Source organism: Glycine soja, chromosome 2 (assembly GCF_004193775.1).
Source record: "Glycine soja cultivar W05 chromosome 2, ASM419377v2, whole genome shotgun sequence".
Taxonomy (NCBI): Eukaryota; Viridiplantae; Streptophyta; class Magnoliopsida; order Fabales; family Fabaceae; genus Glycine; species Glycine soja.
The window spans coordinates 11,336,392-11,352,537 of NC_041003.1; the positions used below are offsets into that span (position 1 = coordinate 11,336,392).

At 31.7% G+C, this 16,146-nt stretch overlaps 2 protein-coding genes across 2 annotated transcripts; one reads left to right on the forward strand and one right to left on the reverse strand.

Moving 5' to 3' along the window:
* The first annotated feature begins 741 nt into the window (after positions 1 to 741).
* LOC114387287 (PLASMODESMATA CALLOSE-BINDING PROTEIN 4-like) lies at positions 742 to 3,040 on the forward strand. The gene is made up of 4 exons (XM_028347443.1): positions 742 to 1,015; positions 1,238 to 1,477; positions 1,596 to 1,632; positions 2,306 to 3,040. Exons 1-4 carry the CDS (start codon positions 964 to 966, stop codon positions 2,628 to 2,630), a joined length of 654 nt encoding a protein of 217 aa, XP_028203244.1. The 5' UTR covers positions 742 to 963; the 3' UTR covers positions 2,631 to 3,040.
* A 2,750-nt stretch (positions 3,041 to 5,790) lies between these two features.
* Positions 5,791 to 12,660, reverse strand: LOC114387305 (uncharacterized hydrolase YugF-like). The gene is made up of 10 exons (XM_028347463.1): positions 12,085 to 12,660; positions 10,795 to 10,889; positions 10,612 to 10,709; positions 10,463 to 10,512; positions 9,808 to 9,903; positions 9,600 to 9,689; positions 9,148 to 9,240; positions 7,565 to 7,660; positions 6,390 to 6,455; positions 5,791 to 6,219 (listed from the first exon to the last, which is right to left on the reverse strand). The coding sequence occupies exons 1-10, from the start codon at positions 12,277 to 12,279 to the stop codon at positions 6,064 to 6,066; spliced, it is 1,035 nt and encodes a 344-aa protein (XP_028203264.1). The 5' UTR covers positions 12,280 to 12,660; the 3' UTR covers positions 5,791 to 6,063.
* Positions 12,661 to 16,146: the final 3,486 nt, after the last annotated feature.

Below are 16,146 nucleotides of genomic sequence, written 5' to 3' on the forward strand. Positions count from 1 at the left end.
TTGATGTTGCAATTAAAATCACAATCAAAAACTATTTTTTACCGCCTTAAATAAGATTGGATTCATTAAGTGATGATAATAAAGATCTAGGGAGTATGTCAATGATGATTAACTCAAACATACCTTTAAGTTTTTGCAAAAGCAATCAAGTTTCACTTCTATAAAATTGATGTGCAAACATATGTTTAATAATCATTAAACATATTATGAAATTGAATTTACTGTCTAAAATAGGTTGAACATTGAAGTTAACTAATCTACAGCTAAATTTACTCTCATGAATGTGTCCTAACAACAAGAAGTTCCAACTCTAAACAGGGAATGCTAATCTACAGCTGCCACAAGTTCCATCCCCAAAGGGACTGGTAGCTGTTGGATGGTTCTAGTGCCAACGCACAACAGAACAAAAGATCTATGAGAATCTCCCTCGTACCTAGGCCCACAGGGGCACTTGTCCATTTCTCGTTCACAATGCCGCCACCACCCTTAAACCAAGGTGAGTTACCCTTATGAGTTTAGGACCGTTTGAGCTTAGACAAAAATAAATACAGATACATATACTTAGTACACAACACATATTATACTGTTGTATAGTATAAATAATAAATAATAATAAAAGCTTCTGCTTTAGTACAATTCCCCAGAACAGAACACTCTCCCCAGTGAAGCGTACATAATAAAGTTACATTACTTAGTACTCTATTAATTTATTATGATTTATATTAATACAATAATACTTATGTACATAATGTTCAACACATAAAAGGGTGCCTGAAAAGTGTACCAGACAGGCTCCTACCACCTCACCTCTTGTCCAGAAATCTCCATTCTCCAAAACTGCTTCAACTCTTCTCATTCTCTCTATCTCTCTCTCTGCCTCACACTGGAGTACCCTCTTCAATTTCTATCAATTAAGTTTCTCTAATACCCTCTGAATCATCATCATCATCATCATCATTAGTCATGGCTCTTGTGATATATTTTGTGCTTTTTCTTGCCCTCACTGGCCATTCAAGTAAGCACCTGGATTTGCTTGTGTTTGTTTCAAGTTTCATGGGATGGGTTCTCATGATTACTTTTCCTTACTGATTTTCCTGTTTTTGGTTTTGTGACAAAGCTTGGGATTTTAGAAAGGATTTTGTTCAAGGAATCTTTTCTATTTCTGTTCTGTTTTACTTGGTGGTGCTGAAAAAAAAGATGGGGTTTTTATTTCAATTTTTGATTTTTTTTCCAATAGGTGCTCTTTACTGTGTATGCAAAGATGGTGTGGGTGATCAAGCTCTTCAGAAAGCAATAGACTATGCATGTGGTGCTGGAGCTGACTGTACCCCTATTCTCCAAAATGGAGCATGTTTCCAACCTAACACTGTGAAGGATCACTGCAACTATGCTGTTAATAGCTATTTCCAGAGAAAGGGTCAAGCTCAGGGAAGCTGTGATTTTTCTGGTGCTGCCACCCCTAGTCAAACACCACCCAGTAAGCATATCCTGCACTTCCTAGCCACCTTCAAATTTTTTGACATCTTTGTTAAAATTTAAAATCCCCTTTTGCTAATTTTTTCCTCTCTTTTTGCCCCTGCCTCTTTGATCTACAGCTGCAGCATCTACATGTGTTTACCCCTCTAGTCCTAGGTATGTTTCTTGATTATGGATCTTGCTGATTTGTTTTTATTAAACCACAATCATTATCTTAATTATCTGAAATTAAAGATTTTTTTTTACACTAATGGTAAGTTGTTGTTGGCTGCTTCCATGGTGTATTGAACCCAATTTTTCCATTTACAGAAGATGAAGGTGACCTTGTCCTTGTTTTTTCCTATTGAAGTTAGCTTTTCATATCCAAATTGCCTACTTTTTGGTGCCCTTAGAGAGGGCTTTGGTTAGATTCAACTTCGATTAGATCATTTGCAAAAGCAAACCTATGTTGTTATTTTTTTTTGGTACAGCATACTTTTAGTTTTCTGATCAATACTTTCATAAGGCCATTTTTTTTTGGGGTGGGGGGGTCATGTATCCACCGCCTGAATAATCAGATTTTATTTTACTCACAATCCATGACATCATGATTGCCCTTTTGAAACATTAGCTGTCATGATTATGATGTTCCACAATTATTTTTGTTTTATCCACTTCATTCCCACATACTTGATCCTTCCTAGATCTATGATCATACAATATTTAATGAAACTATTTCAATGCTTAGCATATAGTTTATGTTATAAATTATTAGTTATTAATATACTACTATATAGTCTATGTGAAGATCATAACTTATAAGCTGATTTCATTTGGCTTCCACTTGCAGCAATGCTGGAACAGGCACCACAGCAACTCCAACAACCACTACACCAACAACAGGCACACCACCCACCACCTTAACTCCAACCACCCCCACTACTACCACTCCAGGCACAACCACCGGTACCAGCCCAACCACTGGCACTGGTACCGGCACCGGCACCGGCACCACCATAGGTAACCCTAATGTGTTTGGAATGAGTCCAACATCTTCAACTGGAACAGGAGGAGGCTTCAATGACCCAAACAAAGGAGTGGTTCATTTGCAAGACATAAGCATGTTGCTAGTGTCTCTTGTTATCACCTTCTTGCTAGTAATGTTGAGGGTCTAATAATAAGTGGTACAGTTCTTGGGAAAAAAAAAACACTTTTGGGGCTGTTTGTTTTGATGTGTGGATGAGATTTTGCCACACTGTACAAGGGTGTTCTTGTAATTTCATCACTTGGAATCATCCAGAAGCAAAACCCCCCACTTTAGCCTCCTGTTTGTTTTTGTTCTGTTCCTACTTCTAAGAAAAGAGAGAAAAAAAGAAGTGTTAGGGAATTTGGTTCCTTTTCAGTGGTGAATATTTGATAATATAGCTACTAATGGGGTGGAACCTGATCGGTTTCCATTTGTATATTATCTATCTATCACTATGAGAGGCACTATTTTTTATTTATTTTTATTTACTGAGCCTTGCTAGTTGCTACCTTGTATTATTTATATGTTAATATGTGATATTTACTTGTTTTTTACTTATCTATGATCCCTTATTCCTTTTTCTTTTGTTGAACTATTTTTTGGGCATGGCTTGCATTGAGTTACACCGTTTTCAGCAATCGTCATGGCAAAATTTTGATGTTCATATGTTTAATTTTTAGTCCGTGAGGTTGGTTCGTCGTTTTTCATTTGACATTGATGTCATGACTTGCTACTATGTTCAGTTATGGATCAGAACAATTCAGAAAATTGTTGGAGCAAAATATGGCTTAATATTTAAGAATCATGTGAAATCGTTTTTTTTTTAATATGTAGCAATGGTGGCCAACGACAGCGGCGTAACGTAAACTAAAACTATATGAAATATTTGTGATACCGGGTTATTTTTCTTTGTGCAGCAACCACAAAGAAATTAACTTACCCACCGGAGCACGGGCCATAACTGTATACTTGCATAAGTATAGATTGTACCCTACATACACACTGAATTGGCAAAAACGTGTACACACTATATTCTTTCAGCTAAGTTATTAAATATCGTTGATCGGTTGATGTGACTTGTGAGAGTGCGTGTTTCACTTAATATGTGAAATATTTAATAAAAATAATAATAATAAAATGTTGGGTTTCATTGTCCCATTTTTACTCCAGGCATGCATCTTTTGCTGCTAGTTCATTTTAGTGTTAGAAATGGCTCCAAAACAACAGAACCAAAAATACGTATGAGTGAAAAGTGATGATGATTCAAGGGTCTAACTATCACTTGCTTAATGTAGCAACAGTAAAAATATAACTTGTGAGTGCATATCAGGACTGGTCCTGAGATTTCATGGACCTATGCTATGGTTAGGGGCAGACCCATTTGTTGTTTAAGGAGGCAATCTATCATAATTTTTATTTATTTTACTCTTATCATCTATTATTTAATTTATCCATAAAATAATTATATAACAAATATCTATGCATGACAATGAAAATGAGTATGTGATAGGTTTCACTCTCTTTGTCCTCAACTTGGGCAATATATGTTCACGTTTAAAAAGATAAATTTATATATTTTTTTAAATCCATCTCCATCCCATTCAATTTTACAATTTTGATTAAAGCTACGAGGAACTCATTATATTCTTTATAACTTTAATTTACTTATATATATTTATAATTTAATAAATTTAATTTAATATTTTGTCTCTTGAAGAGAATATTTTAGTTTGATCATTATTGTCTACAATCAACCAAATATTATTTCATTTTAAATATTTCATATTTTGTTGTTAATATCATATTACATGACTATAATTTTTTTTTAAAAATTGAGCCTCTTTTAGTCATGGATCCTATGTCGTCACACCTCTGAACAGAACCTAAGATAACACTGATATATATATATATATATTCTCCTATCAATATGATTTATTTTCCTTAGATTATGATGAAGTCTTTTTTTGTTTTTTTTATCAACATGATCTCTATACCCACCGAATGAGTGAATGAGAATAATTGAATTTAACATGCATGTAAGAAATAAATAATAAAGCATGCTTTGGCTGACAGGTATTCCTTTTGTAGAGTATCAAAATAAGGAAAGATTGAATTCAAACCAGAGAGATTTATGCAAACCCAGCCCGACCTTCAAAGGAAACAATCAGAAAATCTTTTAGAATAAGATTTAAAAAAAAGTATAACTAGAAGTGAGATTTTAGAAATATATTAGTGTTGGCCTAATGATGAAGAGTTTGAATAGTGTGTATAAGGTTATAGTTTTAATCTTAATATGATCATTGCATAAAAACACGTTAGATTTTAGAAAATTAATAAAAAAAATAGGACATTTTAAAAAAGAAGAATATATATATATATATATATATATATATATATATATATATATATGTATGTATATGTATGTATAGCATTTATAAAAATAAACAAAAGATTGAGATACTAAAGTTACATTAGTTTGTTTATTTTCATTTAAAAAAATTATCAATTTTGAGAATACTTATTAGAAATAGAAATTTTGTTCTCAGGTTCTTCCTTTAAAATTTCACCCTCAAACAAACTTTTTATTTCTAATAAATATACTTTTTAAAGTAGATTACACAAACACTGCTCGAGATATGTTAAATTTGCACGATATCTCGCCTATACTAACTAGCCTAGTTCTTTGAAAAGTATTATACTATCGCTACTTATATATTACATTAATTATTCTTAATTGTTTGGAAATATTACACTGTGTTTATACTTTTTTTTTTTAATAATTATACCCTTATAAGTGAGGTTGTTGTAATATTAAAAACAATCCCTTTCAAAAAAACAAAATCAGAAAATTTAGGTGTAATTTTAAGAAACCTCAAGAGTTATCAATGTAATTTATTCTATTTTTTTTCCTTCAGTAATTAATAAATTAATGAGGTGTCTTTTTTTATTATGCTGAATTAATGAGATGTCTAAGCATGCATAAACGTGTAGTTTCGTAATAGGGAGATATCACAGAGACAATAACGAAGGAAAAATAATGGTTAGTTATTTTATTCTCTCATTTTCAACAAATAATCATGTAGCACCGTAATAAACATTCCTATGATGAGTTGCTTTCAACGGTGCTGGTACTCCTCTTTTTATTTATTATAAAAAAAAAACATAGCACTTTATTCTTAACAAACCGTGAGGGTTGATGAAATCACCTGAAAAGATCAATAGATTACCATTTACCAATCATCATCACTAGGGTCGAGTTTGGAAACATGGTGATAAATAAAGCGATGCTATTGTGCTAGCTAGGTTACTTAAAGATGGCCACTGAAGAATACTATTCACTGAAAATAATTCAAATATCAGAAAGGTGTGTAATGTGTTTCTTTTCTTCTTTCTCTTTCACTGAGCCAACAATTAAAGTGAAACTCATTTAACATTTAAAAGAGTCAATATCAGTATATAATATAAGAGACATATGATATTAACAATATAAGGCTACTGCAGCAACAGTGCTTCTATCTTCCTCTAAATAGGGAAGGAGCATTCTTAATTAGTTCTATATATCACCAACTGATTTTCAATCTTCATACTTGTGCAACACATTGACTTAATGTCTTGCTCTCTCTTTGCACAAATTCAACAATTAGTTTGATAGTAGAATCTGGTCTTTCCAGATGAGGAAGATGTCCACAATTTGGTATTTGGCGTATAATTGCATCAGGTAATTCACAGTGGAGTCGCTGCAAAAGGTTCAAAAGTATAAACATCAGTTATTATATTAGCATGGAATATTGTTCCCTATAGCAGTCCAATAAAGTGAAACAAAGTAAGAGAGAATTATGCTTCCTGATCATGACTTTCCAGCATGTCAAGTAACATGTTATAAAAATAGTGTCACAAAGTGACTAACCACTGCAAACTTATTGCTGATGATGCGGTCATTTTCACCCCATATTATCAGTGTTTTCTGTTTTACCTGTTAAAAAAAAAAATCAAAACATCTTTTTGAGAAAGAAATAAAAAAAAATGGAATCTAAGGTGTGAATTGTCCATACAAATATGACTCAAAATATGGACTGTAAACAATGAGGCAAATAAGGAAATGAAACTTCTTTGCTCAAGACAAATGGATTTTCACATTTGTGCATATATAGGTGGATTAACCCATCCAATGGATTTTTCAAGTACACAAGTATGTTACATTACAACTAACTCATAAAATTGTTTAGCTTTCTATGCAAACTGATATCTCTGTCAAGCCCATTTTGCATCCCCATTGAATAAAGACATACTTTTACTTGTTTTCCTGGCAAAAACAGCTTTAAGTCTGGTCTGGCATGAGTCTAACTCGAATTAAAATAAAAATGATCATGCGAGCAAATTTCAACAGTGATCAAAATAATGCAGACAACCTTCTAAACAACCCAATGTATTTAGATGTAGAATTTAAATCCAACAAAGCTCAACTAATATTGACAATGGATAAATTTGCCTTACTGATTCCATATACTAATCCTTTAATCTAAAATTTACTGACAAAATTGTGATTGTAAAATTCATCATCATAAGCATTTTCCATACAATATATAAAGAATTCTGAGTGACAATTTGTAAGTCTGACGATGTGGAGCTTAAGCCCCATTCTTAATAAGCATTTTTCTTTCATTAATAACAAATTAACAATCACATAAAGAAAAATTGACTCATTCTAGGAGATTAAAGAATTAGTTATAGTACAAATTGAAGACATAAGACAGTTAATAAATATGAAGGATGCTTATGATTACAAATACAACTGTTGCTATTCTGCAAAACCAACAGTGGCAAGTGAACAACAGCCAATCAGCACGGCACATGACTTAATAGTTAATAGAGAACTAAAAATTAAGATTGACCCTATAGCAGGTCAGGATAAAAGGGCACGAGGAACTGTCATGGTATCTCATGGAAAAATCAGAAGGTATGATGAGGATTCACATTTCAAAGTATTCATCTGTTTTAAAGGATTTCTCTAGTCCAAATGCCATAAAAATAACATAATAAATACAGCACTCATCAACAACTTGGAAGGCTTCATATACATACCTTTCCTATCAATGGAGAAACATTGTAACCACCACTTGTCATAAAATCCACAGTAGCATCATCCCACCAAGGCAAGAAACAATGCAAACGGCCCACCTATACAGATGATATGAAGACTGTTAGCACTCTTCATTCTTGCGACAATCAAAATCACAAAGTAGGAGAGGCCCATTGTATGAGCCTATGAAGGGCTTCTGTACATATCCTTGGACAGACATGAGATGCATAGACAAGATATGCTCCTAAATGGCTGTATGCCTATATCCAGTAAGAAAATGACTATTGAGAATTGAGATGCTATACATGAAATTCCTGTGAGATATTACCGAAACATGAAAACTCATCTTGTTTATTTATTCAAATTGAACAGTTTATCTTGCTTCGTTCAAGTTGAAGAGTTGTCCCGTTTCAATCCAATGGTTATAAATATAATGCTTCATACAACCTAGTTATAAACATCATTTGATTTGAGGAACATGTTGAGATTACTTTGTAGAAAAATTATTTTCCAAAAGAAGAGAAGATATATTATGCAGAGGAGCTTGTTAAACTTTTATTTTTGGGCTCTATATATAGAGCTACTAAAGTCTCTTACAAAATTCAATCCAAGTACTAACAACATCCTAATCTTAAAAACAAATTGATAATATATTTCAATCTAACCAATATCCTAATGATTTGAAACATAAAAAAAAAGTTAAAAAAAAAACTAAATTATTCAATTTCAAACAAAAGATATTTAGGCACATTTTTAATGCTGCCTTAATTAACAAATTCCTAAGAAACTAAATTATTCATTTTTAAATTAAAGATATTTAGGCATATTTTCAACACATGTTCCTACAATAATAGACATAAAATTGAATGATGTGATCATTCATGAAAGATAGATTAGAATAATGATATGATGTGACTCTTCATGAATCATGAATAAACAAAAAATGTCTATGTATATCAAATAAAATTCTCCATACACAAGATACACTCCATTCACTCAATACACATAAATTCGTTTGGTTTTACCTTTGAGTAAATGAAAGAATTTTTTTTTTTTTTATCAATTTGTAGACATCATTTTGTCTTAGCTTGAATTTTGTGAATATAAATCATACTCAAGGGTCTTCATTATATCATAAAAGAAAATTCTCATCAACTCAACTTGTATCTAAGGTTTTGGTATTGGTGGGAGCAAATTAAGCCTAAAGAAAAGTGCTTATCCACGTCTTAAAGACATGATGCACAACTTTCCTTGTTATCTCTTTTTCTTCTACCCTTCAAAGATTCATTCCTACCAACAATTCCTGTGTAAAAGCATGGTTACAATTATTTTTCTTTGGTTCTTGCACAGGGATCACACAATAGACATGTAATCTTCAGCTCTTAACAGTGACAGGTGTCATAATAATAGTTGTTTGAATTTTCAGCCATGCTACACCAACCTAGTACAAAGTACTTGACCATGTGGTGTGGAGTTATCCAAGAGTGCATGTGCCAAATGGCCCATTATGAAGCAAAAAATGCATAAAAAATATGTACACCGGGTTACATAAATAAAACAGTAATTCTAGAATAAGGCAACTCACATTAGTCCAATCAAGGCTGGTGCTGAAGGAAATTTTTGTGAAGGTCAAATAGGTGGCATATAAGCGTAACGGAAGGCTCTTCAATAAATTAACCTGATGCAAAAGAATACCAGTAGTGAGTTGTAACTAGAGTAATTAAAATCCTCAACATCCTTATCCTCTCATTCTAATATCTCTCATAACAGTGATAGAAAGTTCAAGTGAAAGATCAATTTTCTATCTTAATTGGCTTATGAGATGGAACTTAGAAGGCATAATTACACCAACTGATGTAAGCCAAAAGAAAAAAAAATGCCATTTCCAAAAGTTAAATGTAATATTAAGAAATTTTATATGTACCAAAAAAAATGAACTTATTCAGCAAGGGAAACATTGCATAGAGAGAGATGGGATATTGTGTGATTTTCTAGATAATTGCCAGAAGTAATTTAGTAAGTTGGAGAGATATTCACCCCGGCATAGGCTACTGCTCTGGGTAAGGTTGCTAGCTTTCCAGTTCCCTCAGAATATACACTAGCACCAATCAGAACAAGCTTCTCCACCTGAAAAGATAAACTGCAAATAAATGACCACAGCACACCAGAGTCATTTGATGAAGAAATTTTATGTAAACTGGGCCATGGATGACATTTAGAAGTTAAATTGTTGGATGGCACATACAGCTTCTGGATAATTGACCGCAAAGTCAACGGCAACAGCAGAGCCAAGGCTTGGTCCAACCAATATAATTGGCCTTCTAATGTAAGACTTCCAAAACTGTTATAGATAAATCCAATTCAGCCTCAACACAGTGTCACAGTGTGCAACAATTGGAAGGAAACCAAAATAGATGTGGAAAGAAACTAAATAACTATTGAAGACATTCATTTCTTCAGAACATAGTTGATGAACAAGTCAAAGCCTATAATTTAACTGATCTGTTACTCCAATTCATACGGTTTGTTAATTAAGGGAAAATTCCTAGGGTGCATCTTATATGACTGTTATCCAACTTCACTTAATGACAACTAGTTTTAAAATGCAATCTAACATGCTATCAGAGCCTATAGTCCATCTCCATGAATCACCTATCCTAGTAGGCATTGCCTGTTCTGGCAGGCAAGGAGGGATGTTGAAAAGTCCTAGTGTCCTACATTGTCTGGCTCAATTCTAGGGTGAAGCTTATATATCTGTTAGGCAATTTCACTTTACTTAACGCCAATTGGTTTTAATATGGAATCTAACATCTAACATCTTATACTTGGTAAGATTCCAACTGAGTTTTCAGGTTTGACTATAATTTGGGGATACAATAGATACATTAATACATTAGTACCTGGTAGAAGTGATCACGCTTGGATACCACATCACAGGGAGGAAGTTTTCCTAATGGATAGAAGAAGAAAAAGAGAAGAAAACATGCTAAAAATCTCATGAACAAAGGGGAAAGTAATAACATACAATAGGAAAGGTAATAAAACAGACCTAAATCAGAGAAACCCCAACCAAGAATGTCAATGGCCCATGTCTCAATACCAGATTCCTCAAGCAATGGTAATACATATCTCCATTCTAGACATGAGCTGAAAAACAATGCAGTGTGAGATTCAAGGGTAACTTGAGCATAAAATGTAGAAATTAAATTAGTCTCTTGCATATTTTGAAGACCTGTCAAAACCATGTAGAAGAACAACTGGGGTTTCCTTGGTCTGCACCAGTGGTTTCACACAACTACTCATGATGGGATTTTCTGAGAACCTAACCTAATTGAGTCATATGGAATAAATCAGATACTAAAAAGCAGCAAAATATGAATGTGAGATTGCCCTATGCTTTGCTTTGTCCACTGTCAAGGGACCATAATGGATGATCACAATCACAAGTGCACAACTAAAACAAACTTTGCAAGTGATCAAGCTTAAATAGCTTGGAAGACTTGTTGGTACTCTAATCAGATTTGGCAGATAAACTGCATTATGGTGGAACAAACAATGAAACTGAATTCATGAATGGAACATTTCTTATGAGCTCAGTGCCCAAAAGACACATAAATATGTTTTCTGAATTCTGAAGCTTTTGATTGGTTGTGAAAACCTATCCTAAATAGTTAGGTGGTAGGAGAAAAATCTGCATTAAGTTACGACTAGTTTTAAACAGAGGAATTCAGAGATCATAACAAGTGAAGTGAAGACCTTTCCTCTAATGGAAAATGTTTTTATTAATCGTGTATAATAACATCACCGACCAAGGTATCACAGTCGATCCAACGACATCACACAATAAATTATGCAAAAAAAAAAAAAAATCTAGAGGCACAAATATTTCTAATCATAGTTAAGAACTCCAGAGAACTGTGTCAAAGGACCCACAACAATTATTAATTAATCATAAATATTATTAAAAACTTCAAACAACAACACAATAATAGCCTACCAATCATTTGGGACCAAATCCAAATCACAAACCCTACTTGACTTCTCAAACAAAATCTCATATCCAAAAAGCTGACCCAAACTATACCCTTCTTATATTAAAATAAAAATAAAAAACAAATAAAGCTTGAGTCTAACAGAAGAGACTAGTTTCTCACTAATTTTTTTGAATTCTCCTGAAAGAGGTGTACATATTTAAAATGGAACAGTGTCTCTAACAGGATTACAGAAAGTTGTAGGAGAGCTATAAAACTTAAAAAATAAAAGCCTTTCAAGTTTCAACACTATGGTTTACAAAAGTCTTAAATAACTGGCTTTCCCAGAAACACAGATTTACACCCCAAAAGTAAAAATAAAGTGAATAAATAAAAATACAGCCACCTTTAATTTAAATCAACTATAGATTCACGGACCCTTCTCACTTTACACAACGTAGATGCAAAGAAAAATGTAATTGTGGTATGATGCAGAGGAACAAACGAAGAAACAGTGAAATTGAAGAAACTAAAAAAGACAAATAATTTACAGGCACGGGTAGCCTCTGAATGCGCAAGGCGAATTTTCTGGCAAAAGGGTCTTGAATGGTGTGAAGTTCTCTGGGGAGAAATGAAGGGAAGCCATCGGCATCAGCAGAAGCAACCCTGAAAGAAGTGAGCTTGGAGGTGCATCTGAGGGGCAATGCAGCAGAAGAGCCAATGGACAGAGAAAAAACCATGTTCATTCAGCAAGGAAGAGAGAGAGAGAGAGAAGAGAAACGGAGGATGCGTTTGTCCTTTGTCGTGTCTTAGATCACACAGTGAGAGAGAAGCGATTTGTGTCAGACATGCAGAGTTTCTTTCTTTCTTTCTGGTGTGGCGAGTACTTAACGCATAGGAGAGACTATAGAGACGTGTTTGAAGGTGGTGAGACTCGTGTGGGTGTGTTTATACTTTATAGCTATAGCTAGTCCTTCATTTCCCACCTTTTTTTTTTCTCCTTTTCTTTTCTTTTCAGATCCTCCTTCTTCTTCTACTGTCAACTCTACATCAATGTACAGCAGTGCCTGCTCAATGGTATTAATTGGTACTATTGTCTAGTAAACTAACTCCCATCTACCCCATTGCTCTTCAAATATTTCTCTTGTCTATATTTATTTAATGGCAGGTGATGTAAGATAACTTGGCTCATATTGTGTTTATATAAGGTAACTTTTTAATTTGTGAAATGACAAGTGTTGTGTGTGCAGCTACTTTTGTATAGAAGATATAAATAGAAAAAAGTGAAAAAAATAGTGCAATGTTCGGTGTTCAAAAATTTACTAAATTATTAATTTAGTTCCTTGATTATTTTTAAATACTTAATTAGGTTTATTTATTTTTTAGCGTTCCAATCATGTCAATTAAAAAAAAAATTCAATCAAATCGTCTATGTCCAATTGAATTGATGTCATTACGAATTCGTATGATTTTTATACAGAAATAATGATCTTTTTAATCCCGATTATTTATAATGTATAACACACAAAAGAAGATATCTTAATTTTTTAATTTTTATTCGACATGTGCAACTTATCTTTTTGCCACCTTTATTTTTAGAATTTGAACTTATTATCCCTAATTTTCCGGTCATTGTCAAATTTTATTTTTTTATTTACAAGTTATGTTTCCTTTTTCAACTCACTAAGTACTTTTATACTTTATTCAACTATGTATTTTATTTCATCTAATGTTTTATTTTTATGATGATCATGATTTTAAATTATGGTCTATAGTCACAGTTACGACTAGAATTCAATTTTTTCATCTTTGCAATTACCTCACAATCACAATTATGATTATGTCAACCACAAATTTTCACGATATAAAAAATTACAGCAAAACTGTAATCCTCTAAAAAAAATTACAATTGTGATTGTAACTACAACCACTATTATCTATAACTAATAATAATAGTTTATTTTAAATAAAATGTTCGAACTCCTATAAATCTTAGATTCAGCACTAAAGACAAGATATATTTTTTAAATTATCAACTAATTTCTTTGGTAAAAAAAATCAAAATAAGAATGTATTGTAATAGGATAGGACTAGAGAAAACAAATGTATAAGTATACGAATACTTTAATTTTACCATTTGTATATTTTTTGGTTTGGTAGTATACTATATTTTATAATTGTAGAATGTAGTAATTGAATAACCAATTAGTTATAGTAAAGTTAGATGATCCCTGTTTTTTTTAGAAGCACCATGTGGTGGTGTCAGAGAAAAATAAGATACAAGAAAAATAAAATGTCATGCAGGGGATCCAAGTCACGTAAATATGTTTATTCAAAATCCTTTTTTAATTTATCATGTTATAAGAATTTTTTTTGGTGGAAATGTTATAGGAAGTTTTAATTTAGTGACTAACAAAAAAACTTGAAAATTAAAAATATGTAACTCAAGTAAATATATATGAAAGATAAATGAAAAGTTAACTAAAAATGATTTTAAAAATAGAAAAATTGTATGAAAAATCAATAAAAACTTTTATACAATATCTAAATAAATCTATAGATGAATTGATAAACAGTTTAAAATTCAGTTAAATTAAATATGAAATTAAAAATTATAATCTACATCATATGTTTGCACAAATAACTATTGAGGAAAAGAATTATATAATAACATTTTTATGTGATACCCCCGATATGATCAGTAATATTTAAAAATGATAGTGTCGCAGACAACATTATTTTTCATTTCGTCAAAGATATTTTTCCGGTACGAACTTATATGTATCTTTCTTGAAAAGTAATTCTACTATAATCGTCAAAGATTACTAAATTGTCAGTGTGAAATATAATTATATATAGTACGGCTTAAGTTAATGCAAAGATATGGACAAAAATATAGATAGAGAAGGTATCGATGTATTAATTAGGGGTGCCAATTAAAAAATAGTCAAAATAAATCAATTAATAGGAACAGCCCACTATTATTTTATTTATTTTAAACAGAGACTTTTTTAAATATTATATTCATTTAAAAATAAATACTGAACATGTGTTTGATAATTGCGATAATGAAATATATGTACATGTGAGTTCACCCTTTTTCTACATTAGTGTGGAGTAATTTTATAGTTTTGGAAAATTATTATGGAAATTTTCTCATATAATAGTTTGATAAATGATATAGGTATGAATATAAGAGAAAGTAAGTTATGTATTAATAAAGTAAAATAATTTTAATTGTTATTTAATTATAATTAATTTTGTATGATAAATTTATTAATTTTTGTGATAATTTCTTTAAAAATTATATCCACAATCATTTATAATTAGATAATAATATAAAATATTTTATAATCTATACATGATCATTAAACTCATAAAATAAAATCGAAATTATTAGCTTTTCATTATCATATTATCTATTTTTCCATCTCATCTTACTTTATCATCTGTCATAGGAAAATTTTGTGAGAGTTTAAAATTGATTTAAAACTCAAAGATGAGTTTTGTAAGACTGTAAATCAATCATGTTATTCGTACTTTAATAAGAACTTCACGATTTCATGTTCCCAGTCAAGTCTTTTATAGCATTTCCATTTGTGTTCGTGTTTTAGTTATGAATGAAATACCATAGCAGGTTCTGTTTCTTCAAAAAAACTATCATATCATGTGCTTAATAGAGGAGGTCCCCTAGCTACCAGCCATTCCCTCTATTGTTAGTTGATGTGCAGGCCTCGAGCCAAACTTTTTCCCCTCTTCAATAATATAAGCCCAATACTTTTCCTAAAAATATTATTTTTTTTCATCCTAATTTACTGACTACTATTTTATTCTCCAATTTAACATTTTTATTTTATTTTTCCTTCTATGTGTAATCTATTTGTTAAACTAACGACAAAAAAATATATAGGATACGAAAAATACCAAGCCATTCAATATAGAAAATAAATAAGTTTCACCAAAAAAATAGCAAATAAATAAATTCTAAAATTTCTCCTTATTTGCTGCTTAACTTTTTTCTCTTATAAAATCTTAAAGTCTTCTATGTTTAGTCATTTTCAATTGCCTTGAGATTGATGCAGCTAATGCTGAAAAGTCAAATATATCTTCCAAGTTGTTTACAACTTACAAGTTCAATTTTTCTCAATTTTTGCGTGCTTTAATACAACTTCAAAAGTCTCTCCTACCTAGTTGTACTGGGATGATAGCACACACGACAAATTAAAGGCATTGTACTTATATATTTATAACAAAATTATAAATTTGGTCCCCTAATTTTTTAATTTCGATTTTAGCCCCCCTTTAAAATTATCGACACATTTAGTCTTTCTTTTATATTCAATCATGCAATCTTGATCTCCCAGCTTAGATTTGGACATTGACCGTTAGCAACTTACATTGACTGAGACATGCTAACGTCTGAGGAGTCTGCCAAAGGGTGCGTGATTTTTAACCCAGTAACATTTTTACCCCAACCCTTGAATGGTAATATCAAAAATATTTTTGTATATTCTCCCTGAAAATCCCAAATTAGAATCGCGAACCCTAAGGCAATCTCATGTGCATGAGGTGTCGTTGTTGATTGTTGACGGTGGTGTTCAGGTGCGTGAGGT

Bases quoted from the DNA above. Each gene is read 5' to 3' on its own strand.
- LOC114387287 (XM_028347443.1), top strand. From the start codon at position 964: ATGGCTCTTGTGATATATTTTGTGCTTTTTCTTGCCCTCACTGGCCAT. The intron at 1,478-1,595 runs GTAAGCATATCC...TTTGATCTACAG, and splicing joins CCCTAGTCAAACACCACCCA to CTGCAGCATCTACATGTGTT. The intron at 1,633-2,305 runs GTATGTTTCTTG...TTCCACTTGCAG, and splicing joins GTTTACCCCTCTAGTCCTAG to CAATGCTGGAACAGGCACCA.
- LOC114387305 (XM_028347463.1), bottom strand. From the start codon at position 12,279: ATGAACATGGTTTTTTCTCTGTCCATTGGCTCTTCTGCTGCATTGCCC. The intron at 7,661-9,147 runs GTGAGTTGCCTT...TCATCTGTATAG, and splicing joins CCAGCCTTGATTGGACTAAT to GTGGGCCGTTTGCATTGTTT. The intron at 6,220-6,389 runs GTTAGTCACTTT...AACCTTTTGCAG, and splicing joins TCAGCAATAAGTTTGCAGTG to CGACTCCACTGTGAATTACC.